The following is a 23,849-nucleotide window of genomic DNA, read 5'->3' as shown; positions in this document are numbered from 1 at the left end:
ACTGTACCTATTCTAATGTGGTTTTCCCTTCCTGTCTTCAAATGGCAAGCTTCAAGTAAAAGCCCCAGGCCCCAGCACAGCAGAGCTCTCTGATGAAACCAGTTCAGTGAGTGAGAATTAAGTAGCTTGTCTGCAAATCTGTGAGCCAAATAAGATGTCACTTATTTTAGGAGTTAAATTAAGTGGGAGCTACTGTTGTGTCCTGGGGAAATGCTGCTTTGTGTCTTAGAAACAATGTGCAGTTTGAGTGTTGGAATGGAACAGTCAGATGAATTCAACAGGAAAGAGTTTATCTTTTGAGGTCACTGCATTAGCTGAATGCAGGCTTATCTTTAACACAAACTTGTTTTAATCACTTTCATTAAGTGGAAGTATTTTCTTGCCATCCTGAGAGCTCTGGCTGGCTGACAGTTGAGATTAAAGTGTGCATGATGACCGTCCTCCTGAGGCAACTACACAAACTGGTCATTAATGTGTTGGGTCAGGGTCTTTTCTGGAGCCGAGGTGAGCATTCCCTTGTGTTAATGTGGGTCTCCTTGTATTTTCAGCTGGCCCATGCCGATTTGGTGGTGCTCAGCGGCACGTGCAGAGTGTTCTCAGAGACTCTGTAGAGAGCTCCGATGATGAATTCTTTGATGCGCGGGGTGAGTACACATTTTTGTCCTTCCCTCCCCATTTTTTCCCCCAATTTTGCAACAACTAACTGAACTCCTTCATGGGTGAACTGACAGCATTGTCTTCATCATACAAAACCACTATCAGTTCTTCTATCCAGGATTTGTGAATGGACCTAAATTTACTGGAGTTTGGTGAGGTGCTGGGGTGGATGAGTGAGCTGCCCTGAGCTTAGTCGGGCGACAGAAGCAGCAAGACGCCATCAGTGCAGACCTCATGGGGTCTGACCCTGGTCCTTCCCAGCTCAGACCGTGTATGAGGTTACAGTGGGAGTGTTCTTGTTCACAGCTCCTGATGAAGGCCATCAGTGTCGATGTTACTGATGGCCAACTTTAAAGAACAATGTCTTAGGTTTTCCACTCTATCAAAACTTTTTCTGGAGGGACTGGGGCCTCTGCTTGTTGAAGAAGCAGTATTTGAATGCTTGCGGATTTCATCGCAGGGTATTCTGGCTTGGAAGGGACCCACAAGGATCATTGAGTCCAGCTCCTAAGTGTGAATAGCCCATATGGGAATCAAACCTGTGACTATGGCACTGTTCTCTAACCAGCTGAGGTAACTGAAGCACTCCCTATGTCATCTGGGAGGCCCTGAATCTTGACATGGTTGGTAGCATGCCAAGTTTTGTTCTCAAGTGGGAGAAGAATCTGTAGGTTGTGTGCATACAGAATCTCCCACCTCCACTGGGAGGCTGGGGCTCTGGTTTTGGTTCTGTTTTCAGGAAACAAAATTTACACTTTCTGACACATTTCACTTGCTTTTTTCTGAAAGAGTTTTCCTTAAATACCTAAGTTTTAATGTCAAAAGTAGTCTATGTAGTCTGAAATGCTTGTAATGACAGTCGCTATAGTTTTTATAATGGTTACTTGAAATAAAAAGATGTAAAGATAATGAACAACATCTGTTGCTGTGTTGTTAATCCCCTAATAACAGACTTTTAGTGAGAGATAATAATACATGATAAATTGCTTCTGTGGATCAAAATTAAATGTGCATGGGAGACATCTAAGCATGAAGAGAATGAGAGATGGTGATCTTTTCCCACTGGGTATTTAATGACAATAGGATACCCAAATTGTTTAAGCCGCATTTAAATCCTAAACTTTAATGAATGGAAGAGTTGGAAATAGAAAATAAATATACCCTATGCTGATCATCCTCCACACTGCCTTTGTGCTTTGCAATGTTCTACTATGCACTTAAAATAGCTGCCTTGATGAATTCAGCAATGTTTCCAAATTCCGCGTGAAGCTGCAGTTGTAACTTTGAGCACCAAATCATACTTCAGTTTTTTTCTCCATAAAGAGAACTAAAATGATGATGTTTCAGACATTCTAGATGGCATAGTTTTCTTTGATGTGAATAGATCAAAAGTGTGACTGGATTCTGTCTTTGGGAGTATGATCACTCACTGTTCTTGATGGAATATTCTTTTGAATCATCAAGATCCATTGTTCAGTAATGCTTTGAAGGTCAGTTTGATGCCTGCATTTTTGGAGCTGGCAAGGCATGTAGAATGAGAACAAGAAATGCACTTTAAATTTGCTGGACGTAGTCCATATTGAGTTGACGCAAGTATTTCCAAGTTTAGATTACTTGACAGTTAGCTTGCAAAAATGCTCTTCAAATCAAGTTTTGCTTAGATAGATTTTCATGTCTTCATATCCTGTCTGGTAACCACTGACCTCTCTGTCAGTGGTCACCAGAGAGATATCAGCAACTCCCTCTCCATGGCCTGCATTGGGAAAGTTGCAGACTGCGATGAGGTCTCCCCTCAGTCTTCTCTTCTCCAAACCAGGATTACCCCATCCTGGGTGCACAATCCAGCACTTGTGCATGTTAAATTTCATATGGCTGCTGATTGCCCAGCTCTGTGGTCTATTCATATCTCTCTGCAAGGCCTTGAGGCAGTCCATAGGTCCTCCTAATTTAGTATCATCTCTGCTTTCTCCTGACCAGCCTTTCAGAAATAAAGTGTTTAAATGTCAGGAAAATAAATGTACACAGAAGCACAAATACTAGCAAAAGAGGCAGAAGGCGTTTCTACACTCAGAAGCTCTCTTGGTGATAAGGGAGCTTGTGTTTTTGGTAGAGGAAAACATATGTGTGGGCTGAAGTAATTGGCATTATCAGTAGATTAAATTTAGCACCAAAGAAACAAGAGGAGTTTGTTTGTGCTGGACTGAGAGAGAACTGTCCAGGATAGAGACTGTGGCTTTCACCTCCTAAAAATGAGGTAACTTGATACCCTTTTTCTGTCTCCAGCATAAAATTTTATGCAGTGTTTCTTACCTATATTCCTCACCCATTCTCTGTAACTTATACAGAGTGCTTCATCAATGTTTGATATTCTTGCAGCTGCAAAGTGCAGCTGGAGTTGAGTATTATGGGGTTTCTTCATGGGAGAATTTGGAAGCTATCCCACATCTACCCATGTGTAATTTGTACTTCATAGACAGGCTGAAGTAGGAAGCAGTGGGCAGAGCAGTCAGCCCCATTAAAACATAACATTAGTGAGCTGCTTTTGTATTCTGAAAAACAGCTGGGGTCAAATCTCAGTTTCTCAAAGAAAGAAGTTTCTGGCTGGCAGCCTTGTAAACAGAGAATGAAGTGCCTGTGTTTGAGATGAAGCAGCTGTACATGTTTTGACTGTTGATTCATCTGTCATGGCTAACTACTTAATTCAGTGAAATCCATATAGAAAGGGAGAAGTAACTGTTTTTTGTTGCCTGGCTTTCCTTCGCTTCTTGCTTTCCATGTGACATGCCATAAGTTAGGCAGGAATTTTACAGTGTCAACATGTAAAATTATATTTGATGCAGGAAACTACCTTATAATTTAACTGCAACATACCTCTGATAACAGAAGATGGAAATTACAGCTGAATACATCATCACAAAATTGTCAGAATATGAAATTCCATGGTTGACTAACATTTCTTTTCTCAGATTTGAAAAGCTGCTCAGAGAAGCCGGCACATTCCCATTTGGCTGTTTTATCGGACTTCAACAACAGTCAATCACCCCTATACCAATCTCCCCACATGTCTGCCCCACAGCCTTTAAGCTGAAAAACAATCTTCCATAACAGCCCTCTCATTTGTTTTCAGTTCTTTTCACTGGTCTTTGTGCCTGCCGCACACACCTGCCAGTGTTCTTCTAATAAAAAAAGGTTTAAAAAGAAACCCCAAAACCAGCCAACTACTCTAACACCTCAAAGTGATTATTATAGACTTTGTTTTGCAGTGGCTGCTCAAGAGAGAAAAGATTCAGACAGTTCTCTCTTTTTCTGTGTTTTTCCTGCACATAATCCATGAAGCATACAGGATTGCTGTAAAGCATATGAGTAGGCAAGAAGATTTCCTGGTTAGTCCTGCATAACCTGTTACCATTAGGGGCTCTAATGAGTGTTTATTTCTCTCTTGATTATTAGTTCTCACCCTGTCATTTCTCTCTTTTTTGTCACAGCAATTTATTCTGTTCTTTTTCCTCTTATAGAAGAGATGGTGGAAGGAAAAAATGCTATTCTCATAGGCATGAGCCAGTGGAACTCAAATGACCTTGTTGAGCAGATAGAAACAATTGGGAAGCTTGAAGAAAATCAAGGTAATGTTTAGCTTGTATTACATAATGCTTAAGAGTTAACAAAAACATCTGACTACTGAAGCAGTTCACAGTGAAATGTCAGTTCTTTATTCCTGCAGCTGTGTTCATAAGCACATTGTCACTAGGTGCCAACTCCTTCCCTTTTGGAAATCATACTTTTCCCATCTAGCCTGGTCTTTTAACTGGAATTGTGGAGCATTTTGAGTTGTGATCCACAGCTAAATCCTGCGTGTTTCTTCTCCTGTGCTCTGTAGTAGTCATTTATGAGATCTGGTGGCGTGTGTATGTGTAAGACTCATCCAGTGAAGAAACTGTGGAACTTAACACAGGAACTATCTCATGCTGTGATTTTCAGAGCAGGATTGGATTCAGTGATGCATGCCATTATTTTCCTATAAACAGTGCAGTCTGCAAAACTGCATCTGCAGTATATTTACAGTATTCTTTCTCATTTGTTAATAGAAAGCATATGTCACAGCCTTCATGTGAACATATTTCTTATGACAGATTTGTCATTATGAGGGGTTAGCAATAGTGAAGCAGATGGCTTCATCATTTCTCATGAGAGCGTGATAATGGAAATAGCAGTTTTCTTTTGGGACTATCACCCCTTTATGCTTTGTAGCCAACACAAGTTCTCTTTTTCCTTTTTTTTCCCTCTAAATCTCTCCCTAGTTAGCATGGCAAAATATTAGGGATATTTGAAATGGTCTGTGTAATTAAAAAAAAAAAGAGGACCTGTCTTGATTCTTAGTATGGGTTCAAACTTTACCTCATGATCTCAGAAGTTTAGGAGTGGTCATATAAATTGTCTTCTCCTCGATTCAGGGTACAAGTGTTTTTCCTTTCACCTGGCTTTCTTTTTGTGGTGATCTTGAGATCTGATGTACTCCACCTGAAGAGGCAGGGCAACAAGTTACTTCAGGCAAAGCTAGAGATGCAGAACTTGCTTAGTGTCTCTGAGTCACTGATGAACATGTATTGTTCTGTTTGTCTACAGGTATTTCCTGTGAACAGAACTTTCTGTCTTGAAATCATAAATGGGCCTTACCTTCACAGACGTCTGTAAAAGATGTAACAGACAAATATTTATATGACTAATATGTTTCTTTTCCTTTCAGGTGAATTATATAGAACCTCTTTAAGAAAACAAAGGTTCCCTGCACAAGGCAGTATTGAAATACATGAGGACAGTGAGGTGAGATTGTTTCCTAAAACAAGCTGTGCTGATTTTCAAGGAGTAGACATGTGGAAATACTCTCATATTGTATTATGTAACTGTAAACTCATCTGATGCCTTAGTGTGTTTTTCCCTTGTTTTAGTAGGTGCACATGTACTCACTGAAAATCATCGCAAGATTTTTAGACATTACATACTTACATGGAAATAGGACTCAGTTTTCTGAAGAGAAATTGTTATGTCTGCTTAGTGCTTGACTGGAAATGCAGATTTTGTGAAGCAGATTCAGCAGCAGTCGTGAATTTGATAGTAACAGATTTGCATTTCTTTAGAAGCAGGAAAGAATCTCAACACGTGGTCCTTCCAGAAAACTGATTAAGGTCCTCTGTACACACATAGGACAGGTAATGGCAATGTCTACTTTACATTTTTGACGAACTCAGTCCTACAGCCCCCTTAAAATGGTGACAGTCATTGATTGACTGCAGTCAATTAGTCCTTGAGCACCTTGTCTAAGTCATAGCTGAGCTACTCCTGAGAGACAAATTAATTTTATTCTCTTTGAGTCTTCCTGTGAAAGATACCAGTTAAATTCAGCTGAGAGACTTCTCATACCAGTGACTTCAGCAATATTGACTTGATTTTTTTGTTTTTGAAGCTTTCAGTTCCACCAATTCCTCAGCAGTGGTGCTTATTTACAAGCAGACCTTGTCCATGGAAGGAACTATATTTAGCTTTTAAAGGGAATTAAATTTCTCTTCTGAAAACTGGAATCAAACTTTACGGAGAAGGAAATTGTAAATCAGTGCATGGAAAAGTGGAACCTGAAAAATGCTTGCATGATTCTCCTGTATTTAAGCAGATACAATCAGGTCAGCAAAGTGCCTTCAGAATGAATACTGGATACTAAAATTCATGGGCTGAACAGAGAGAGTGGAATAACCTGTAATTCTCTCATTTTCGGCCATTTCTCTGTCACCATAATACAAGTGCTAAAGTTACCCATTTCCTTTCATTCCAGAACTTCAGAATAAACTGTCCAGAACATTGCCTGATTCTGAGTAAAACACCCAATCTAGCATTTAATGATCCTTAGTCAAAAAACATTACTGTTATTTTTACAGTGTGTTCATATTTGGTCAGGAACTAGAAATCTTCAGGAGTCCTGTCATCCAAAGTGAAGAAGAAAATAGCAGTCAAGATTTAACAACAGAAAATCTAGCCTTTTAATGTATTACTGAGTTCTTGGAGTGCACATGAGTATCAAGGGGTAAAGAGGAAAATAAAGGTGAAACTGTGAGACATTCAAAATGCTTTTCTGGTTTCAAGCAGGAAACATCCTGGTTATTCTACAAAACACGCTGATTATTGTCTGTGTATGCGCCTATTCACATATTCATAAATTTGTTTGTGAGTTTTATGGATATCAGCAATGATGCATTTTTTTTACTTTTTCAGTAAGTGTCTTTCATTTTTATAAGAAGCTACCAGTCTCAAAAGCCTGAGATAGCTGCATCATCTGCTTTTGCTGAATGCTTTCATTGGCAGAGGAATTTGTCTTTTTGGACTTGTGATGATTTGAATGAGAACCTTGTCAGTAAATTAAGCAATTACTAGGGTACCTGGACAGATAATTGCTTTCGCTGCCTGTGGAGTTTGGAATTTTTCTCCAGTCTCAGAGTATTTAAAGTAACTTCTGATGTACACAATGCTGTCTTAATCTTTGTTGATCTGAAACCTACATCTATGCTGCACAGAGTTTGTGTCAGAGCATAGTGGGCTCTACATGATTCAGACATACTTGAATTAAATGGAATACAGGACATGCACACACATGCCCCCATTCACTTCAGTGAAAGCAAATATCAAAAAATTATCACGGTGTGAGTGGCAGGAAAAAAAAATCACTGCTAATGTTGACACCAAGTAAACTAACAAAGTCTGTAAAAATGCCTCCTCCTTTTCTTTTTCGTGTTTTTCTCACAGGAGGGAGTTCAGCACCAGAACTGCAAAACTCATGTGTTAATTTTGATCCTACATGGAGGGAACATCTTAGACACTGGAAGTGGGGACCACAGCAGCAAGCTGGCAGACATCAACACCTTCAGTTCTGTGTTTGAGAAAGTGACCCGAGCCCATTTCCCTGCCTCTTTGGGCCACATCTTAATAAGACTTGTTCCCTGCCCAGCAATTTGTTCAGCAGCTTTCTCTCTTGTTTCCAGGTAAGTTGATTCGCATTCCCAGGTGTTTGGTTATGCATTGTGGTTTTGAATGGTTTTCTGTGACCTATATATTTCATAATGAAATTTTGTGATTCATTCTTAATCCTCTGCTGACTGGAAGACTTGCAGCGATCTTTCATCCTTTTCTAAGTGAATTCATTTGTTTTAAGATAAATTTTTATTGGATGTATCCACTTCAGAAGTGGCTCTTCCTCAGCTGCTTTTTCAGTCTTGAAATTCACTCATTGAATGAGAGAATATTTTCAAGTAACCTTACTTTCCATGACATAAGTATTTTAAATGGCACAATAGAGAAAGATGAAAGAAACACATACTCCTGCATCAGTTCTTCTACAAGTGCAAACCAGGATTAATTGCTGAACACTGATGAGGGAAGGAGAGAATCAGATTTTCTTGGTTTCTGTTTTACTAAGCAAAGAGACCCTTCTCTTGGTTTTGTCTGGGGCTTCCTTAAGTGATACTTGCTTTTAGAGTATTTTTATTTCAGTACAGTGCCCAGGGTTACATTTGAAGGTCATGATTTCAGATCGTGTGCATCTTTGTTTTATCTTTTTGAAAAGATTGGACACTGGGAAAAATGTCTTAATATGCTTTTGAACAATACACCTGTTACACTTTTGTTCTCGGAAACTATTCCATTGTGATGGTTGGATTCTGCTCTCTGGTGTAGTGAGTTATTATATGGGGGGGGGAAACAAAAGCTGAAATGTAATCATGTCATTGCCATTTAAAATTGTGTCTAGTTGTATGTAGAACAATTGCACCAAGTGTGTTTAACTACAGAAATGCCTTCTAGTATGATCCCATTCACCTGAAGCAGTAGCGCTTTGGTTTTTTTAAGGAGTTGAATTCTCTGAGAACATTATCCTTTCTGTGTTTGCTCATTGCGAACTGCAGTAGCCCAACCCTTTTCTGTTAGTAATTGCTCATTCTCTAATGCTGTGTGCTGCCTCTTGCAGTTTTCCTGATGATAACATGTCCTTTTCTAGCCTAAATCCCTACAGCTATGATGAGAGCTGTCTCAGCAGCAGTGAAGACCACATCCCACTGGCTGCCTTGCCTTTGCTGGCTGTTTCATCTCCTCAATACCAGGATGCAGTTGCCATGGTGATCAGTAGAGCCAATCAAGTTTATAATGATTTTCTGAAATCTACCGATGGGGCTGGTTTTAATGGACAGGTAGGACTATTTTCTCTGACATCAAAGTAAAATTTCTTCAGAGCAAGGCTGTTTGGTTTTATGAGCCATTATGTTGAGGGGTTTGAGTTATGAGTGTGGGACACTACAAATATGATGGATGAATGTTAGCATGGGATCATCTACACAAAATGCCTTCTCCGTGTCCAGCACAAGACAGGCACTTTTAGAATCCTGTGCACTATCTCACGTGGATTTACTCAGCTGGTGGAAGATTATAGACATTCTCCCACAGGCATTTTGACTACTAACCTCTTTCTGTGCTATGGTAAGTGAGGTACGTAGTGAACAAGCATGCCAGCCTGAGACAAATGATCATCTGTGTTAATGAGTTCTTCAGACATAGCTGGTGGAAAAATTGGGACACCTTTAAGATCCTAAGAAATACAATGCTGAACTATTATTTCTTCTTTGTCTCCATCACTGTAGTAATAAAGAAATAGAAGAAAGAAGACTCAGTTGCTAGCAGTGTTGCAGATTTCCTGTCTAATTCTGGGGAAATAATGTGATTTTTCTGGTGTGACTTGCACACCAGTGAAGTCACCTAAAGGTTTCTTTCAACTGACAGTAACTGTTCATTACTGTCCCTGCTTTACCATCTTTAGTCTACAAAACCTCCTGCTTCACATAGGAATAGGATATTGATACCCTATGTGAGTTACTGATACTATTTTGTAATGGGGCCATCTACAATGCACAGAAGCATGCGCTTCCTTTAGGTACAGTGACCTCCCCACTTCAGAAAAAGAAAGAAGATACGTTTAATATAAAGTACAGTGTAAACTTTGAAGAGAAGCATGTGTCTTATTACACAAATTCTTTTCCATGGCACTAATAAGATTATGCTGTGATACATCAGTATTTTTAGTCTATAATTTGGTTGGAAGCCATTTTTACTGTGCATAGTAAACTGTTCTTGGTTAAAGCATAAAACCAGCCCAGCTGCAGTGACAGAACATTATCAAAGGTGAAATTATGTAAAGAAGAGTGATATCAGTTACAAAATAATATGAAAGCTTTTTCAGTAGAACTTTAGTGTTATGATTTTTTTCCTTGACAAAGCTACAAAAAAGTCCCTCTCTCGTGGTTTACAAATAGTATATGTTACTTACTGTGGAAGACTCTGTTTGACCTCTGTATGTTCCACAGAATTTTCACCATCAACTACCAGCACAGTTAAAATGCATGTGACTTCTCTGTGTTCTCTAAAGTGCTTTGCTTTCTTCCTTAGATAGAAATTTCAGCTCTGACTCTGAATAAGCCCTGTACTGATTGAATATCATATATCCTGACATGCACCCTGTGTGGATCTTTCCTTTCATATTTTTGTCTCGTCTCTCAATTTGCATTCCAAGTTCATTAGATCAGTGATTGCCTTTTTTTATTTTATATAGTATGTGGAACAAATTAACTCCCACTCATCAAAATAGTCCCTGGCACAGATATTCTTTGCATAGGGCATATTTCTGGTGATAAAAGAAAGTAGAAAAAAGTAGCTGCAATATAAAACAAAGTGTAAAAACCAGTAACAAGGGAATGAAGTAAGACAGAAACTCCTCTGCAGTACTGTGAAGCTTTTTGTCTTTTTTGAAAACACTTGCTACATCTTAAAACAAAATCTTTTTTTCAGGTGTGTCTTATAGGTGACTGCATTGGAGGAATTTTGGGCTTTGATGCCATCTGCTATAATTCTAATACAGCTTACGAGAGTCGGAACAGTAGCAGGAGAGGAAGCATCAGCAGCACACAGGTGAAGAGAAAAAAATACACACAGCTGAAACCCTATAGATGCATTTCATGGAGAAAATCAGCTTCATATAAACCAGAGGAAATTTAAGGGTTTGGTAAATTACCATAATAGAATGAGATTCTACCCATGTATCAGAAATTTGCTGTTAAAAATTAAGTTGTCAGCCTCAGTTTTTTGATATACAGAAATCAGTAGTGGAGACTTTATCTGTGTTAGCCTTTTAAAGTAGTGTTTATTTTCTTTTTCTTTTTCTTTTCTTTCTCTTTTCTTTTTTCTTTCTCTTTTCTTTCTCTTTTGTTTTTTCTTTCTCTTTTCTTTCTCTTTTCTTTCTCTTTTCTTTCTCTCTTCTCTTCTCTTCTCTTCTCTTCTCTTCTCTTCTCTTCTCTTCTCTTCTCTTCTCTTCTCTTCTCTTCTCTTCTCTTCTCTTCTCTTCTCTTCTCTTCTCTTCTCTTTTTTCTTTTCTTTATTCTTCTCCCTTCCTCCCTTCCTTCTCTCTTTCATCTGGAATTCCTTACACTACTGCCTTGGTGTCTAGCATTAAGACATATTATGAATAAGTGCTGTATTTGTGCAGAAGAGAGGATTCATTCTACCTGTGATCTAGGAAAGATATTATGGTAGTAAAAGTACAGGTTTTTAAAGTAATACTAGCATGTCAATTTCATTATTGTGTGCAACACACTTGAGAAAAAAAATTGAAGTTCAACTGATCTTACGTACTTCAGACTCTAAGAATGATGAAGTCATGAGGGTTAAAGCTTTTGTGTTACTTCTTCTTTCCGTCCCTTGCCACCACTCTACCCTCAAATTCCTGATTCTTCTTCTGGCTTTAAGCTATTATCTTGAAGGAAATTTAGTCTTCATCTCTGTCCTTCTACTGCAAAGAGAAATTTTTAATCCCTTCCACCCTTTGTTGGATTAAGTGAGATCATATGTATAAACGCAGGCATTTCATAAAAGCTCTTTTGTGTTTGTTATCTGTCTAAATCTTCCCTTTGCTCTGTTAATTTTCTGAAGGATAATCCACCCTTAGCAGAGGACTCCAGTCTGGGTGACAGCAAACACCTGAGCAAAAGCAATATTGACATCTCGGGAATCCTGGAGGATGAGAAGCAAAGGCCACCGCTGCCTCGGAAACAGAGTGACTCATCCACTTATGAGTGTGACACCATAACCCAGCATCACGCGTTCCTGTCCAGGTAACCAGTGCCCAATGGCCGAGTAAAAGAAATGGGCTTGCCATTGAAAGGAACCTGTTAGCAGCAGAGCACAGAGGCATGGTTGTTTGTGGTATGTTTCTGGAGGTTTGCTTAAAGTTCTTGTCTCTCCCTCAAAGAACACTATGGATTTAGTGGGTCTGGTATGAACATATTCACATCTGGAGAGTTTTTTATTTGATCTTTATTCAGTTGTGAGGGTTTTGAACATGCAAAAATGAATGCACATTCTATTTCTTCAGTACAGCCCACTCAAAACAAGATGGATGAATACTTGATAATTGTAAATTTCTGTTACCTATTTCTTTCTAATGATCCCTCTGACTTCACTTTCAAAGCTTTTATTATTCTCTAGTGAAATAATTGCTTTAGGTGCTCCCATTGGTCTATGAGCTATTGAGATCAGCTTTAAAACAACAACAGAAAAAAAGCCCTGCATAAAGATTTGGCTTAAATGAGGAGGGAACTGGGGGAAGAAGTTAACTTAGTTTTCCTTTATCCTAAAAAACCTTTGAAATACATAGGATGGGAACATAAGCATTCCCCTTGTCTCATTGTTCCTGCTGGTTCTAAGCTGTTCGGTTTTCTACTTACCTGAACTATACAGGCTTTTGTTTCTTCTGTCTATCTTCCTATTTCCTTTATTTCATTGTGAGTGATGCAGAGGAGCAAGACTTACTGTGTGTTGAAGTTTCAGTTCTGCTTGAGTTGAGTATAGTGCAGACTTACTACTGTGCTTTACTTCAAGTCTGGCATTTTTCTTAGTAGCAGATTAAGGTAATTCTGTAGTCTTGCTTTGATGGAATGTCCTTTGCTTTGTTTTCTTTGACTCTTCTGCATTTATTTTGAAACCATTGCATTTTCTGGGTATCAATGTGTTGTAGATTGTTTTTCCCCTGAGACAGAATGGTTGTTTTTCTCTTGTCTGCAACTGAAAACATGAAGATTTGTTTGGTCAGTCACTTTTAGGTTTTTTTATAGGAGAAATACTGTGTTATATTTAAAACAGTAAACTTGACTATTTGTGGTTCTTGCAAAACTTTACCAAGTATTGTGTAGAATAATTGCAGGAAACTCTTGCACGTTGAAGGCAGTAAATTTTACTGAATAGCCGCACTGAAAATCATGGCCGCTATACTGAAATACCATTTTACAATTTCAGGCTTGGATCTAAATGCCATTGCTAGAACTTTCTAAGTATCCTGTTTTGGGACTGTTCTTTTTTTATGAATGCCCTCTTTATTATTTTTGATTCAATATTTTCTTTCTTCAGCATCCACTCAAGTGTGTTAAAAGATGGTGCAGAACTTCCTCCTGTGGATTCCAGTTTCTCAGAAGTAAATCTGGGCCGATTTGAATTTGAGGTGTCTGATTTCTTCCTTTTTGGGTCACCGCTTGGTTTGGTGCTGGCCATGAGGAGCACTGTTCTGCCTGGTCTGGATGGTAAGTTCTTCTTGGGGTTAAAATACAGGAAGCATAAAGACCTTTGTAAACAAAGAGGCTCACACAAAAAGGAGGTAAATAAAGGAGCCTAGTTAAAGTCAGGGGGTGAGGTAAGTTCCTTTAAGAGATGGGACTGTTAATGTAGGTGGGTACTGAGGTGATGAGGATTGCTCCAGGGATGTCACTCCTCACTTATAAAAGTGTGTCTTAAGTTCTGCTGTTAATTATATACTCTGTGTCATACATCATGAAGCTCACACTTCACCAAGGATGGGTCCTTGAAAACAATACCAAAAATAACATCTCTTCTTGGTTCAGCATTACCTCTTGTTCATGTCTGGCTTTGCGGGTGGGTTTGGCCCTCGGGTGTGTTGCTTGTGAGCCATTCTTCCTCTCTAGTAACAGAGCCTACTGATCAGAGAGAGAGAGGATTTTATTTCTAAAGCATCTGGATTTTTTAACTTTTTCAGTTAAAAGATTACTTTACTTTTCATTATTCAGCATCTGCTTTGTCTCTTTGCATTGTGTGAGCTTTGGATAGCACAGCATCTTTATAGGAAATGATGCATTCATTTATTATTAGGTGAGGGAGAAAATCTGTTGCAATAATGAGAAGAGACAACAATTCAGAGCACCAAGGTTTGTTTTTTTTTTCCTAGCCAGTCCTTTCCACAGTCTCTACTCTGCTACCCTCCAGGCACCTTGAAAGGAAAATTTCATGTTAATTACTAGTATTTTAAACTATTTTCTTCAAATTAGCTCTCACTTCCATCCTTCCTCGAATATCCTGCAAAGGAGTATGCTTTGAAAGCAGCTCAACTGATGGGCATTTCAAACACATTTTAAGGTGAGCAGTGTCTACTTGAAGCATAATTAGTCTTTAGAGGTGCATATGATAAAAGAATCCCATTTTAAAGTGATAATTGTGACACAGTTGAGAGGAAAACAGACAAATTTAAATCTATCATGCAGACAGTTGGAAATTAGTTGAGAAGAGTCAGGTGCCCTCTTTACTGAAATGAAAGGTAGAAAGCTACCTGAAAATGTGACAAGTAAAATTCAGATGTATTTATTTGTTTTGTTAGAATTAGTTTTTATAATATAAGGGAAGGTTCTGCTGTCCCCTAGGTTTAAGTCCTCGGGATGACACAAGCCCATCACGCTGTTTTGCTCGTATATATTTGAAGTGCTGAACATCACAGCTATAATGCTCAATAATGTATTTACAAGTTTTTTTTTATTTTTTCATTTCTCCTTTATTTCTGTTTCTCTTCTGCTGCTCTTCACATTTCATATGTGCCTGCATTTCAGATTGTGATGTCTTTTTAAACTCCTATGCAGTGAAGTGTTCTTTACATATGAAATAAGAAAAAATTCAATTTGGCCAGCTGTGTGCTAATCTGGAGTTTGCAGAAGACCCTATTAACTGTGTTTCTGCACAGACTCCTTGAAAATTGTAAAGCAGCAATACTGGCCTCTTTTTCTCTGTCTCGTTCTCATCCAAGTATGCCAGGTCCGACCAGCCTGCAGCCAAGTTTACAGCTTCTTTCACTCTGCTGACCCCTCTGCCTGCAGACTTGAACCATTGTTGGAGAAAAGATTCCATCTTCTTCCTCCATTCAGTGTCCCACGGTACCAGAGATACCCACTAGGGGATGGAAGATCTCACCAGTTAGGTATAGTGCCTGTTTTTCATAGGTCTCATTGCCTGTTGTTCTCTTAAGTGTTCTCTCAAGAGAATTTGAAATAGCAACGTGCCAGCATGCTAAAAACCAACACTGGGACTGAGTAGCACAGACATACTTAGCAAGTGTGGAACCAAAGAAGATTACTAAGAAAAATTTTTCTTATGCATGAGGTTTGTGATACTAGTTGTGTTAAAGAGGAGTTTGAAGGCGATACCACTGTTCTAGTTGAAGTGTCACTTGGAAAATTCCATGTCCTTGGCTATCATTTTAAACAATTAATTTTTACAATTAGTTGGCCTTTGCCTAGATCTTCACATGTTGTTTCTTTTGGTCCCTTGTGGTTAGTTTTTTGTAGATATCTACTAGGACAAATCAGACCACTGAGCAGTCTTGATTGCACTTCTCCTAGGTGGATTACTAAGCAATAGTTATGTTGGTAATAAAGATTTGAATCCAGGAAAAAAAAAAGCCAAACAGAAATAGGTTGATTTCTGGGGAAGAAAGAGGAAGGGGTGGATGAGCAAGGTGCTAGTAGAAGGAATTGTGCTTTTTTGACTCAATAGAAAATAAGGTAAAATCATATAGTCATGAAGTATCTTTGACTTGTCACATTATGCAAAAAGGACATTTGCTCATGTCAGAAAAAGGACCAGAGAAGTATCAGACTCCCAGGACTATGTAGTTGTTCTCAGAAAATTACTTTAAAATGAGTGGGATTGAGTGTGAACTAAAATAGCATCCCAGCATCACTACCAAGTGTTGAAGATTCTGGCCAAAAGCACTCAGTTGCCATTGCACGTTCATGGCAGTAGGGTGTGTGCTTTCTCCATACAGTCATGCTGTGTCATGCTATTCACACTCTGAAGGAGGAAGTTTCATCCATGGGCATTAAATGAGATTATTATTCAGGAAAATGCTCATTAGCCCTCCATTTAAAAATAAATGAATAAATAAGGAAATAAGATATACAAAGAAACACTAGTTTCAAAACCATGGTGTGCATCCTTTTTTTTTTTTTTATTGTTATTTTCACTTTTGTAACCTGCAGGTGATGCTCTCCACAATCACAGTGGTCTGTTCCTTGAGACTAGCTCTTTGAACATGCCTTTCTCTCAGGAGTGTCCTGGATCTCCAAATACATCTGATCAACCACAAGGGAAAACAAGAAAGTTGAGCTTGGCCAGCACAAACAGTGAAAACTCTGGGTCAACTGAAAGCTTGCCATCAGCATGCCTCACCAACAGTGAGTAAAACTTGGTGCCCTGTGCTATTGGATATGGCAACAGCCTTTCCCTTCGCATTGTTTTGGTGAAAAAGTTGATTATGAAAAGAAAATATATCTCCTTGGAATTTGGGGAGAATGAGAATAGCCCAAGTTTCTGCAATTTTACATAACTCAAGTTATCTTTCTTTTCTGTTTGTAATTAGGTAGGTAAAGTAATAGTAAAGAAGTCAGTTTTATATTATGGTGTTACTCGTAAATAGCCGCAGGAGTTTTGTAGTAACAGGGGTTTATGATCATGTTCTAGGCATGAAGCAGTATAGGTAGATAAGATTTGTTACTCATAATTAGAAGTGCTGTAAGTCAGTATATTGTCCTGCTATGGACTATAGTCACATGTGTGTATATATATGTATGTATGTATGTATGTATGTATGTATGTATGTATCTCTCTCTCTCTCTCTCACTCAATATTTGCTTCACTGTTTGGGAGGCATTTGCAATTCTTACCCTATAACATGATCATAAAAGGAATAGTCTTTCACTGTACATTTTCCATGGACCAGAAAGCAGTGGGGATCATGCTGTAGTGATTTCTGCTTCCCAAAACTTGGACCCAAGAAGAACTCTTTAGATGTTAGGCAATTAAGGGATGATGCAGTGAGTAAAAACTGTACTTTTGTGAATGACAGATAGCTTTAACAGACTTAAAATGTCAAGATTAAGAAAGCAGAAGACCTAATTCCATTATCTAGCTTAAAATGAAGACAGCAAGAAATTTATTGATATGGAAATGTCATGCTATTTTGTTTCATTTTTTTTGTAGTTACTGCAAAGTGGTGGGGAACAAAACGAATAGATTATGCCTTGTATTGTCCAGATGTACTGACAGCCTTTCCAACAGTGGCCCTGCCACATCTCTTTCATGCCAGCTATTGGGAATCAACAGATGTTGTGGCCTTCATCTTAAGACAGGTAACTGATCTTTTTTTTTTTCTCTCTGCAGCAGATAACCTTGTGATTGTTAATTGCATTTTCCAACGGTCAGTCTTTGAATCTCTCAGTCCATTAGATGGCTAAGTGTGGATGCATCACATACAAGTGCATTTAGGAGTGACAGATCTGGATTTATTGGAGAGATAAAGGGGACAGTGAGCCCACCATTAGCACTGCTGACTTTGTGACCAGTAATATTGCACCTTTATGCATATCTCACCCCTCCTATGCCCCAGATCAGTCTAACCCTGTATTATATATTAATTTGGTTCTGGTTTTGAAGGAATAGGCTATTTCCATATCTCCATTACATTACATATAATTATGTAGTATAAATATTACATAATTATATATCTCCCTATTAAGTATCGAATTACTAGCATACATCTGATAGTAAACCAGTGTGAAAGTACTGCTTTCCATAAGAAAGTCAGGTCTCTCTTTTACAGGACACTTTCTTAGCCTTGTAAGCGCATTACAGCTTTTAGAATTTAATAAGCCTTTCAAGCATTTAGAACATATCTCTAAAGCAGTATGTGAGCTTACAGTTCTACATAAAGGACTAGTTAGTTCCAGTACAGTCTGGACCTTCTACCCTTGTTGGGGGTTAAGAATAAGACTAATGGCTCCTGGATGCACTGTGGCTGCATATATTGCCTGCACATTACCTCTAGTGAATAGAATTTATGCCAATTTGTTAAAAACCAGGCTTACTTCTCAACACTACTGTAATTTGTTGCAAGCCAGCTGCTTTGCTGGCTGATTGCAGCATGATTTTATTCAAGGGACTTCATATAAGACATCTTTTAAAAGGGTTCTAGACCACTCTCTTTGCAAGGGTACTGAGATTGTAAAACTTCAGCACAGAAAACCAGCTGTTCAACTTGAAAAATTTGTTAATCTATTTCTCATTCAAAATAGCTATTTGTGATTGCAGGTACAACCCACAGTTTGCAGTGAGACAGTGCTTCTGGTTTCAATTGAAATGTGGCATAACCCACACCCAGATTCTGAATTCTGTGGGTTGTCTCCTGAAATCTGAGTTGGATGTGAAAGTTTCTTGGTAAATATATGATGTTTAGGTTATAGAATGTGTATGACATAATAAGGTTCTGCAAGTTCAGTTGGACTTCAGTGGGTCCTTGTGGGTCTCTACCTATCAGCTACTGAAGTAGTAATACTCAAAAGGGATAAAAAACATTTTCTCTGAGTAGATATGTAGAAAATCAATATAGATGAAGTCAGGAGTCTGATGTCTGCCACATAAAGGACATTAAAAAAATGCTTCTGTGGTTTTATGCTTCGTTACAGGCTTTGCAGACCATCATCAAGACAATGTGACTTGTCACTTGATACCATCCTAATGTTTTCACTGTTTTCTCTTGGAGGAATGTGCAGGCTCTGCTGTGAATGAAAAAGCTGTTCAATAAACATTTGAAATTAAGTGTTGGCCAACAGATTGAAAGCAGTTTCTTTGTCTGTGCAGGTTTTGTGGACAAATGGCTTTACCACTCTACTTCCATTGTGCCTTTGGCTCTGCAGTGTCACTCAACTGGGGCAGCAGTGTAATTTCTCTTTCTTTGCTAAGTACCAGGACTCCTCAGGCCATAATCTGTTTATTAAAATATTAATATAATTTCAGGTGATGAGGTATGAAAATATAAATTTCAAGGAAAATGACAACCTGGATCCAGAAACACTAAGTCCATCCAATCCACGAGAAAAATGGCTACGCAAGAGGACACATGTCAAATTGAGGGTAAGTTTAACACTGAATATATGTGGCAGCTCTGAAACATGGGTTTGGCAGAGATTTAAATGGAGTTTGATCTCCCCAAGTAAGAGTTTACATAACTGAATATCACTAAAGAGCTGAAAACTGATAACTTAATCCAGAGGCAGGCAGATTAATGGTTAGGGAATATGAGTAATTTCATCTTGGTTTATCACTTCATGTTGGGAGAAAGTATATTTCTTTCTTTAAATAACAGACAGGCCCTAAGTTTATGCAAAGAGGTTTCTTTTATGCTAGACAAATCTATAAGCTAAGCACAAATATTTCCTGCATTCTTCAGGTGCTAAGTCACTTAATAATATCAGTTAAAATGCATGTGCCCTGCGCATAATGATATGGCCCTGTGGCACCACTTGAAAAAGAATTGGCTTTCCCTCACATGTTCTCTCTTATTTGGTCGTTTTGAGTACTCGCTCTAGAAAGTCTATTCAGGAACCCACCACAGGTGAAAATCAGGCTCCAGCTGAAATGGGAATGCAGTGCACTTCATTTACCTCAGACATACTGCCCAGGACTGTGTTTCTGTGTCAGTGTTCATAACAAAATAGAGACAGCAGCCTTGTGACAAAAAAGAACCGTACCGTTCTCATCTGCTCTTCTTTCAGAACGTGACTGCTAATCACCGAGCTAATGATGTCATTGCAGCAGAAGATGGTCCTCAGGTACTAGTTGGGCGCTTTATGTATGGACCTCTGGACATGGTGGCTTTAACAGGTGAAAAGGTGAAGTCTGAGTAGTCCATTTTCTTAGTTTTACTTGAAACAGTTGTTGAATGTAGCACACATGTACAGGGTCAGAGAAAGCCTTACAGTGAGGGGAAATGTCACTAGCCCCCTACTACTTAGGCAGAAATATGCTATAAAGTGGTCTTTCCTGATGGCTAACCAGTGTCTGAGCTCTCATCTCTCTTACCTGATGATGGGTATCTACTTTGGTTGGTGGTGAGTGTGCTGTGCAGTGGTTTCTGAACCTGCCATCCAGCTATACCACCTACTGGGGACAATTAACTTTCAGTGGAAGAAGGAAAAAGAATTTTATAGTAGTTGACAAAGCAGTAAAAGAAAACCATGTATCATCCTATCCAGGTAAAACAACTTGATAAAAGAATAGGCATTCTAGCTGCTAGGTGGCTGCTGTATCTTACACATGGACAAGTAAAAATTAGTTTTAGAAATTATTAGTAATGTGACGCAATTGAAACAGTCATTCCTAAAGCTGCCTGCAGAAGCCAAGCTTACAGCTAATAAAGCCAAGCATCAAGTGAACACATTTTTTTCATATTCACTGAGATTGTAGGAGTTTCTGAGCAAATTAAGAGAGCAGTGCCACTGAGCTGATGGCAAAACTGAAGCATGTAGGCTTCACTTGGTTTGTTTCAGGTCTAGCAAAGTATTTAATATAGATTATGTTAATTTTGATTAAATATTTCAGTTGAAGAAAACCATATTGATTAAATCTTTTGATACTTTGAACTGTTTTGGTTGTAGGCGAGGTTATGATTTGAGAAAGATTTTGTCTCAAGAACCAGATGCAGGAGGTTTCTTTGTAGGTTTAGTGTGCGAAAAGGTAATATAGCCATGCAAGGTAAAATTGTCTTTTTCCTAGTTTAGGGCTCCTCCCAAATTTCTGACCTCTATATTTGCAGTGCTAAGCCCAGGGTTTTAAATTATGAAGACAATAAACTCTTGTGTGTTAGAAAGGATTTGCTTATTAAGAGGACTCTCTTTGAAGTTCTTACTCAGTAATAAGGTTCCTTCAAACTTCCTTGTAACCTTTTACTACCAGACATGGTTGGAGATACTAATATTATCTAGGCTTGGCAGGCCTTGCACATAGGGGGTGTTTGTTGACTATCACACTAGATTACTGTTTCATTGGTTTTGCAGGTGGATATCTTTGTAATGACTGAGCCATCTTCGGGTAGGTGGGTGTATTTTGACACAGAGATATCCAACAGCAGTGGACGGATATCCTACAATATACCTGAAGAGAAGAGACTGAGAGTTGGTGTGTATCCCATCAAAATGGTGGTCAGGTAATAACTCCAAGCTGGAACTAAAGCTGTGATGGGTTTTGGTGATCAGGAAGGAACTTCAAAACTGGGTAAAAACGTCATTTGAATCCCTGCTTGGGAGATTAAATCAATGAGGAGAATTTAGCTGAAATAGAATGTGTTGTTATCCACCAGTTAACAAAGTCCAAACTCAGCTTACAATCCTATGTAGTGCAACTTGAGAAGGAGAAAATGTTTTACCTCAGTTGAATAAAAAAGGCGATCAATTCAAGAAAATAGTTACTGAAACACAAATAAAATTATATTCAAAAATGAAGATTTAGAGTGCAGGAGTAAGTTTCAAAGAGGAACGAAATAAATTGTCCTGTCTTTGTTCATTAGGCTGTGAGCACATATTTATAGGGGAATCTTCATCACCAGACATGAACGTGGTCTTTAGATTACAGGTTTTAGGGAACATGAGGTGGTGGGATGAGAAGACCTTTGGATTTCCTTGTCATTTATCCATTTTTAACATCCAATTCTCTTGGGGAAAATACATCATAAGGAAATGGTTTTCACATGTCCTTCCATGACAAGAGTGATGTATGACTGCATTGTTTTTTGGTTGGTTGTTTGTTTTTGTGTGTTTACTTGCTGCTTTTGTATTTTGTTTTTTACTTTTTTCAACTGGCATTGCCATTGCAAGGGGGGATATTTGCAAGAGGATAGCTAATGTCCATATTACAAACTGTTAAGCTTATGGAGAAAGTTTGAGTAGTAATTAGAATACTTCCAGGTGTTTTGCAGTTTTTTTTTCCTAATTCTTTTGGTTATTTGTATGCATGTGATTTCTTATTAGGATCAGCTTCCAAATTTCTCTTTGAAAAACTATTTCCTAAAAATGTAAGTTTTTATTGTCCCACATAAGACTGAAATCAGAAGCCATATTTGACAGTGATTTTTAAAGCTGTAGGTCTAGAAAGATCTAATTCCAAATCTTAACTAGAACATGCAGAAAATGCATTCTGACATTTTGCTTTTTAAATTAATTTATTGCTTTGACTCTGCAGAGGGGACCAGAGCAGTGCAGCGAGTTACCTGACTGTATTGCCCCGAGGAATGGAATGTGTTGTGTTCAGCATTGATGGCTCCTTTGCAGCAAGTGTTTCAATCATGGGAAGTGATCCCAAAGTCCGAGCGGGGGCCGTTGATGTTGTCAGGTAAATGAGATTTGAGCACTTCAAGTCTCTGACTTTCTGCTTGAACACAGTAGAAAGGAAAAGGGTTGTTATACTAAACAGACAGCAATTTTCTAAGTGCCAAGATTCTCTGCAGATACATTTCTATATTTTCTTGCACAGCACATCTGCCTGAATTTCAGAGAAATACTAGAATGCTGTGGATTACATTGAAATTTGTAGTTTAAATTGCTTAAAGACAAAAAGTTGCTTCTTGGGAATATGATCTTGAAGTGTGTGCAGTGAGTTAATAGTGATTCCATGTGTATTTTGTGTTTCACTAATTTCAAGTAAGGACATATTTGTACTTAAAAAATATCTGGTGCCATGAATGCAAGAATGTTTTTGGAGGAAAAATTAAAAGGCCTTTTAATTCATTCTTGCAGGTCTGTTAATGTTGCACTGGATGGGAAATGGCAGTTCTCATTTTGGAACTTGCATGAGAATGTAGAGGTGTCAGTTTTCAAGGGTTTCCATTCCTTATGGCTGAAATGGCAGGAAATCTCATTAAAGATTTCAAAAGTAGTAGATTTCAAAAGATTTCAAAAAAGCACCTGATGTGTTGCAAGGTTTATTCTAAGTATATTTTTGAATGGCTCTTATATTTTAGATAATATTTTGTATAAGAATGTCTCTTGCTTTCCTCCATCTCCCCCGAGGTGTAGACATTATTACTTAGTTTCTGGATTGGAGCAGAGACTTAGGCATGCTGCTTTCCACTTGTTGAAGGATATCATATGACTTATAACTGGTCAGAGAAAAGATGCTAACCTGACCTGTGAGCATTGTTGCTCTTTCTGCACTTACATAATTTAACTGCTTCTTCTGACAGGCATTGGCAGGACCTGGGATATCTGATTATCTATATCACCGGCCGTCCAGATATGCAGAAACAGCGTGTAGTTTCATGGTTGTCCCAACACAATTTCCCACAAGGGATGATCTTCTTCTCAGATGGACTCGTTCATGACCCACTGCGACAAAAGACCATTTTCCTCCGGAATCTTATGCAAGAGGTACTAGAAACCTATTTGTAGCCTTAAAACCTCTTTTCAGGGAATGCAATTCAGTAGAGATCTCCCTTCTTTCTGAACTGTAAGTCTTACTGAACATCACAAAGTCTTTTTGCCACTCCTCACTTATTTTCTCATTTTTTAAAGAGTAGGGAAAGCTGATAAAACATCCAAAGGGACCTCCAATCATGAAAAATCAGTAAATGAACTGCTTGTCCTTTCCTGTGCGCATAGCGGTAGCTCTTGCTCACATGCAGGCAGATTAATTTAGCTTTCTGTGGTTTACAGACTGAAATTTTTAACAGGGAACTCATATGCTGCTTTACTGTAAATCAAGTGCCAGCCTTGTAGTTGCATGGTGTTCAATAGTGTGTTCACTTTGGAAGTAATGTTTGTTTCAGTGCCACATCAAAATCTGTGCCGCATATGGTTCCATGAAGGATATTTCTGTGTACAGTGTCTTGGCTCTGTCGCCATCCCAGATCTACATAGTTGGACGATCCACAAAGAAATACCAGGCACAGTGCCAAGTAAGTAACTCTTGCTATTCAGTCAGGAAGTCCTAGGGAAGGCAAGGCAATGCATGCAAGT

General features: G+C 38.5%; 1 protein-coding gene across 2 annotated transcripts in view; it reads left to right on the top strand.

Annotated features, from left to right (window-relative positions):
• Window positions 1–23,849, top strand: part of PITPNM3 (PITPNM family member 3) — a 38,068-nt gene that overhangs the window by 7,965 nt on the left and 6,254 nt on the right. Inside the window, exons 2-18 of one of the 2 annotated variants that reach the window (XM_084219374.1) lie at window positions 549–644; window positions 4,173–4,280; window positions 5,402–5,478; window positions 7,447–7,682; window positions 8,693–8,882; window positions 10,531–10,650; window positions 11,668–11,849; window positions 13,141–13,310; window positions 14,816–14,986; window positions 16,047–16,241; window positions 17,047–17,195; window positions 18,859–18,975; window positions 19,617–19,733; window positions 20,898–21,046; window positions 22,078–22,227; window positions 23,078–23,261; window positions 23,660–23,788. In XM_084219374.1, the coding sequence (XP_084075500.1) occupies window positions 549–644; window positions 4,173–4,280; window positions 5,402–5,478; window positions 7,447–7,682; window positions 8,693–8,882; window positions 10,531–10,650; window positions 11,668–11,849; window positions 13,141–13,310; window positions 14,816–14,986; window positions 16,047–16,241; window positions 17,047–17,195; window positions 18,859–18,975; window positions 19,617–19,733; window positions 20,898–21,046; window positions 22,078–22,227; window positions 23,078–23,261; window positions 23,660–23,788 (2,540 nt within the window). The remainder of the gene's footprint in view (window positions 1–548; window positions 645–4,172; window positions 4,281–5,401; window positions 5,479–7,446; window positions 7,683–8,692; window positions 8,883–10,530; window positions 10,651–11,667; window positions 11,850–13,140; window positions 13,311–14,815; window positions 14,987–16,046; window positions 16,242–17,046; window positions 17,196–18,858; window positions 18,976–19,616; window positions 19,734–20,897; window positions 21,047–22,077; window positions 22,228–23,077; window positions 23,262–23,659; window positions 23,789–23,849) is intronic. The other variant, XM_084219373.1, reaches the window with a different exon arrangement.

This window comes from Fringilla coelebs (genome assembly GCF_963513975.1).
Source record: "Fringilla coelebs genome assembly, chromosome: 20".
Classification (NCBI taxonomy): domain Eukaryota; kingdom Metazoa; phylum Chordata; class Aves; order Passeriformes; family Fringillidae; genus Fringilla; species Fringilla coelebs.
This window is presented reverse-complemented; position numbering and strand designations above follow the sequence as displayed.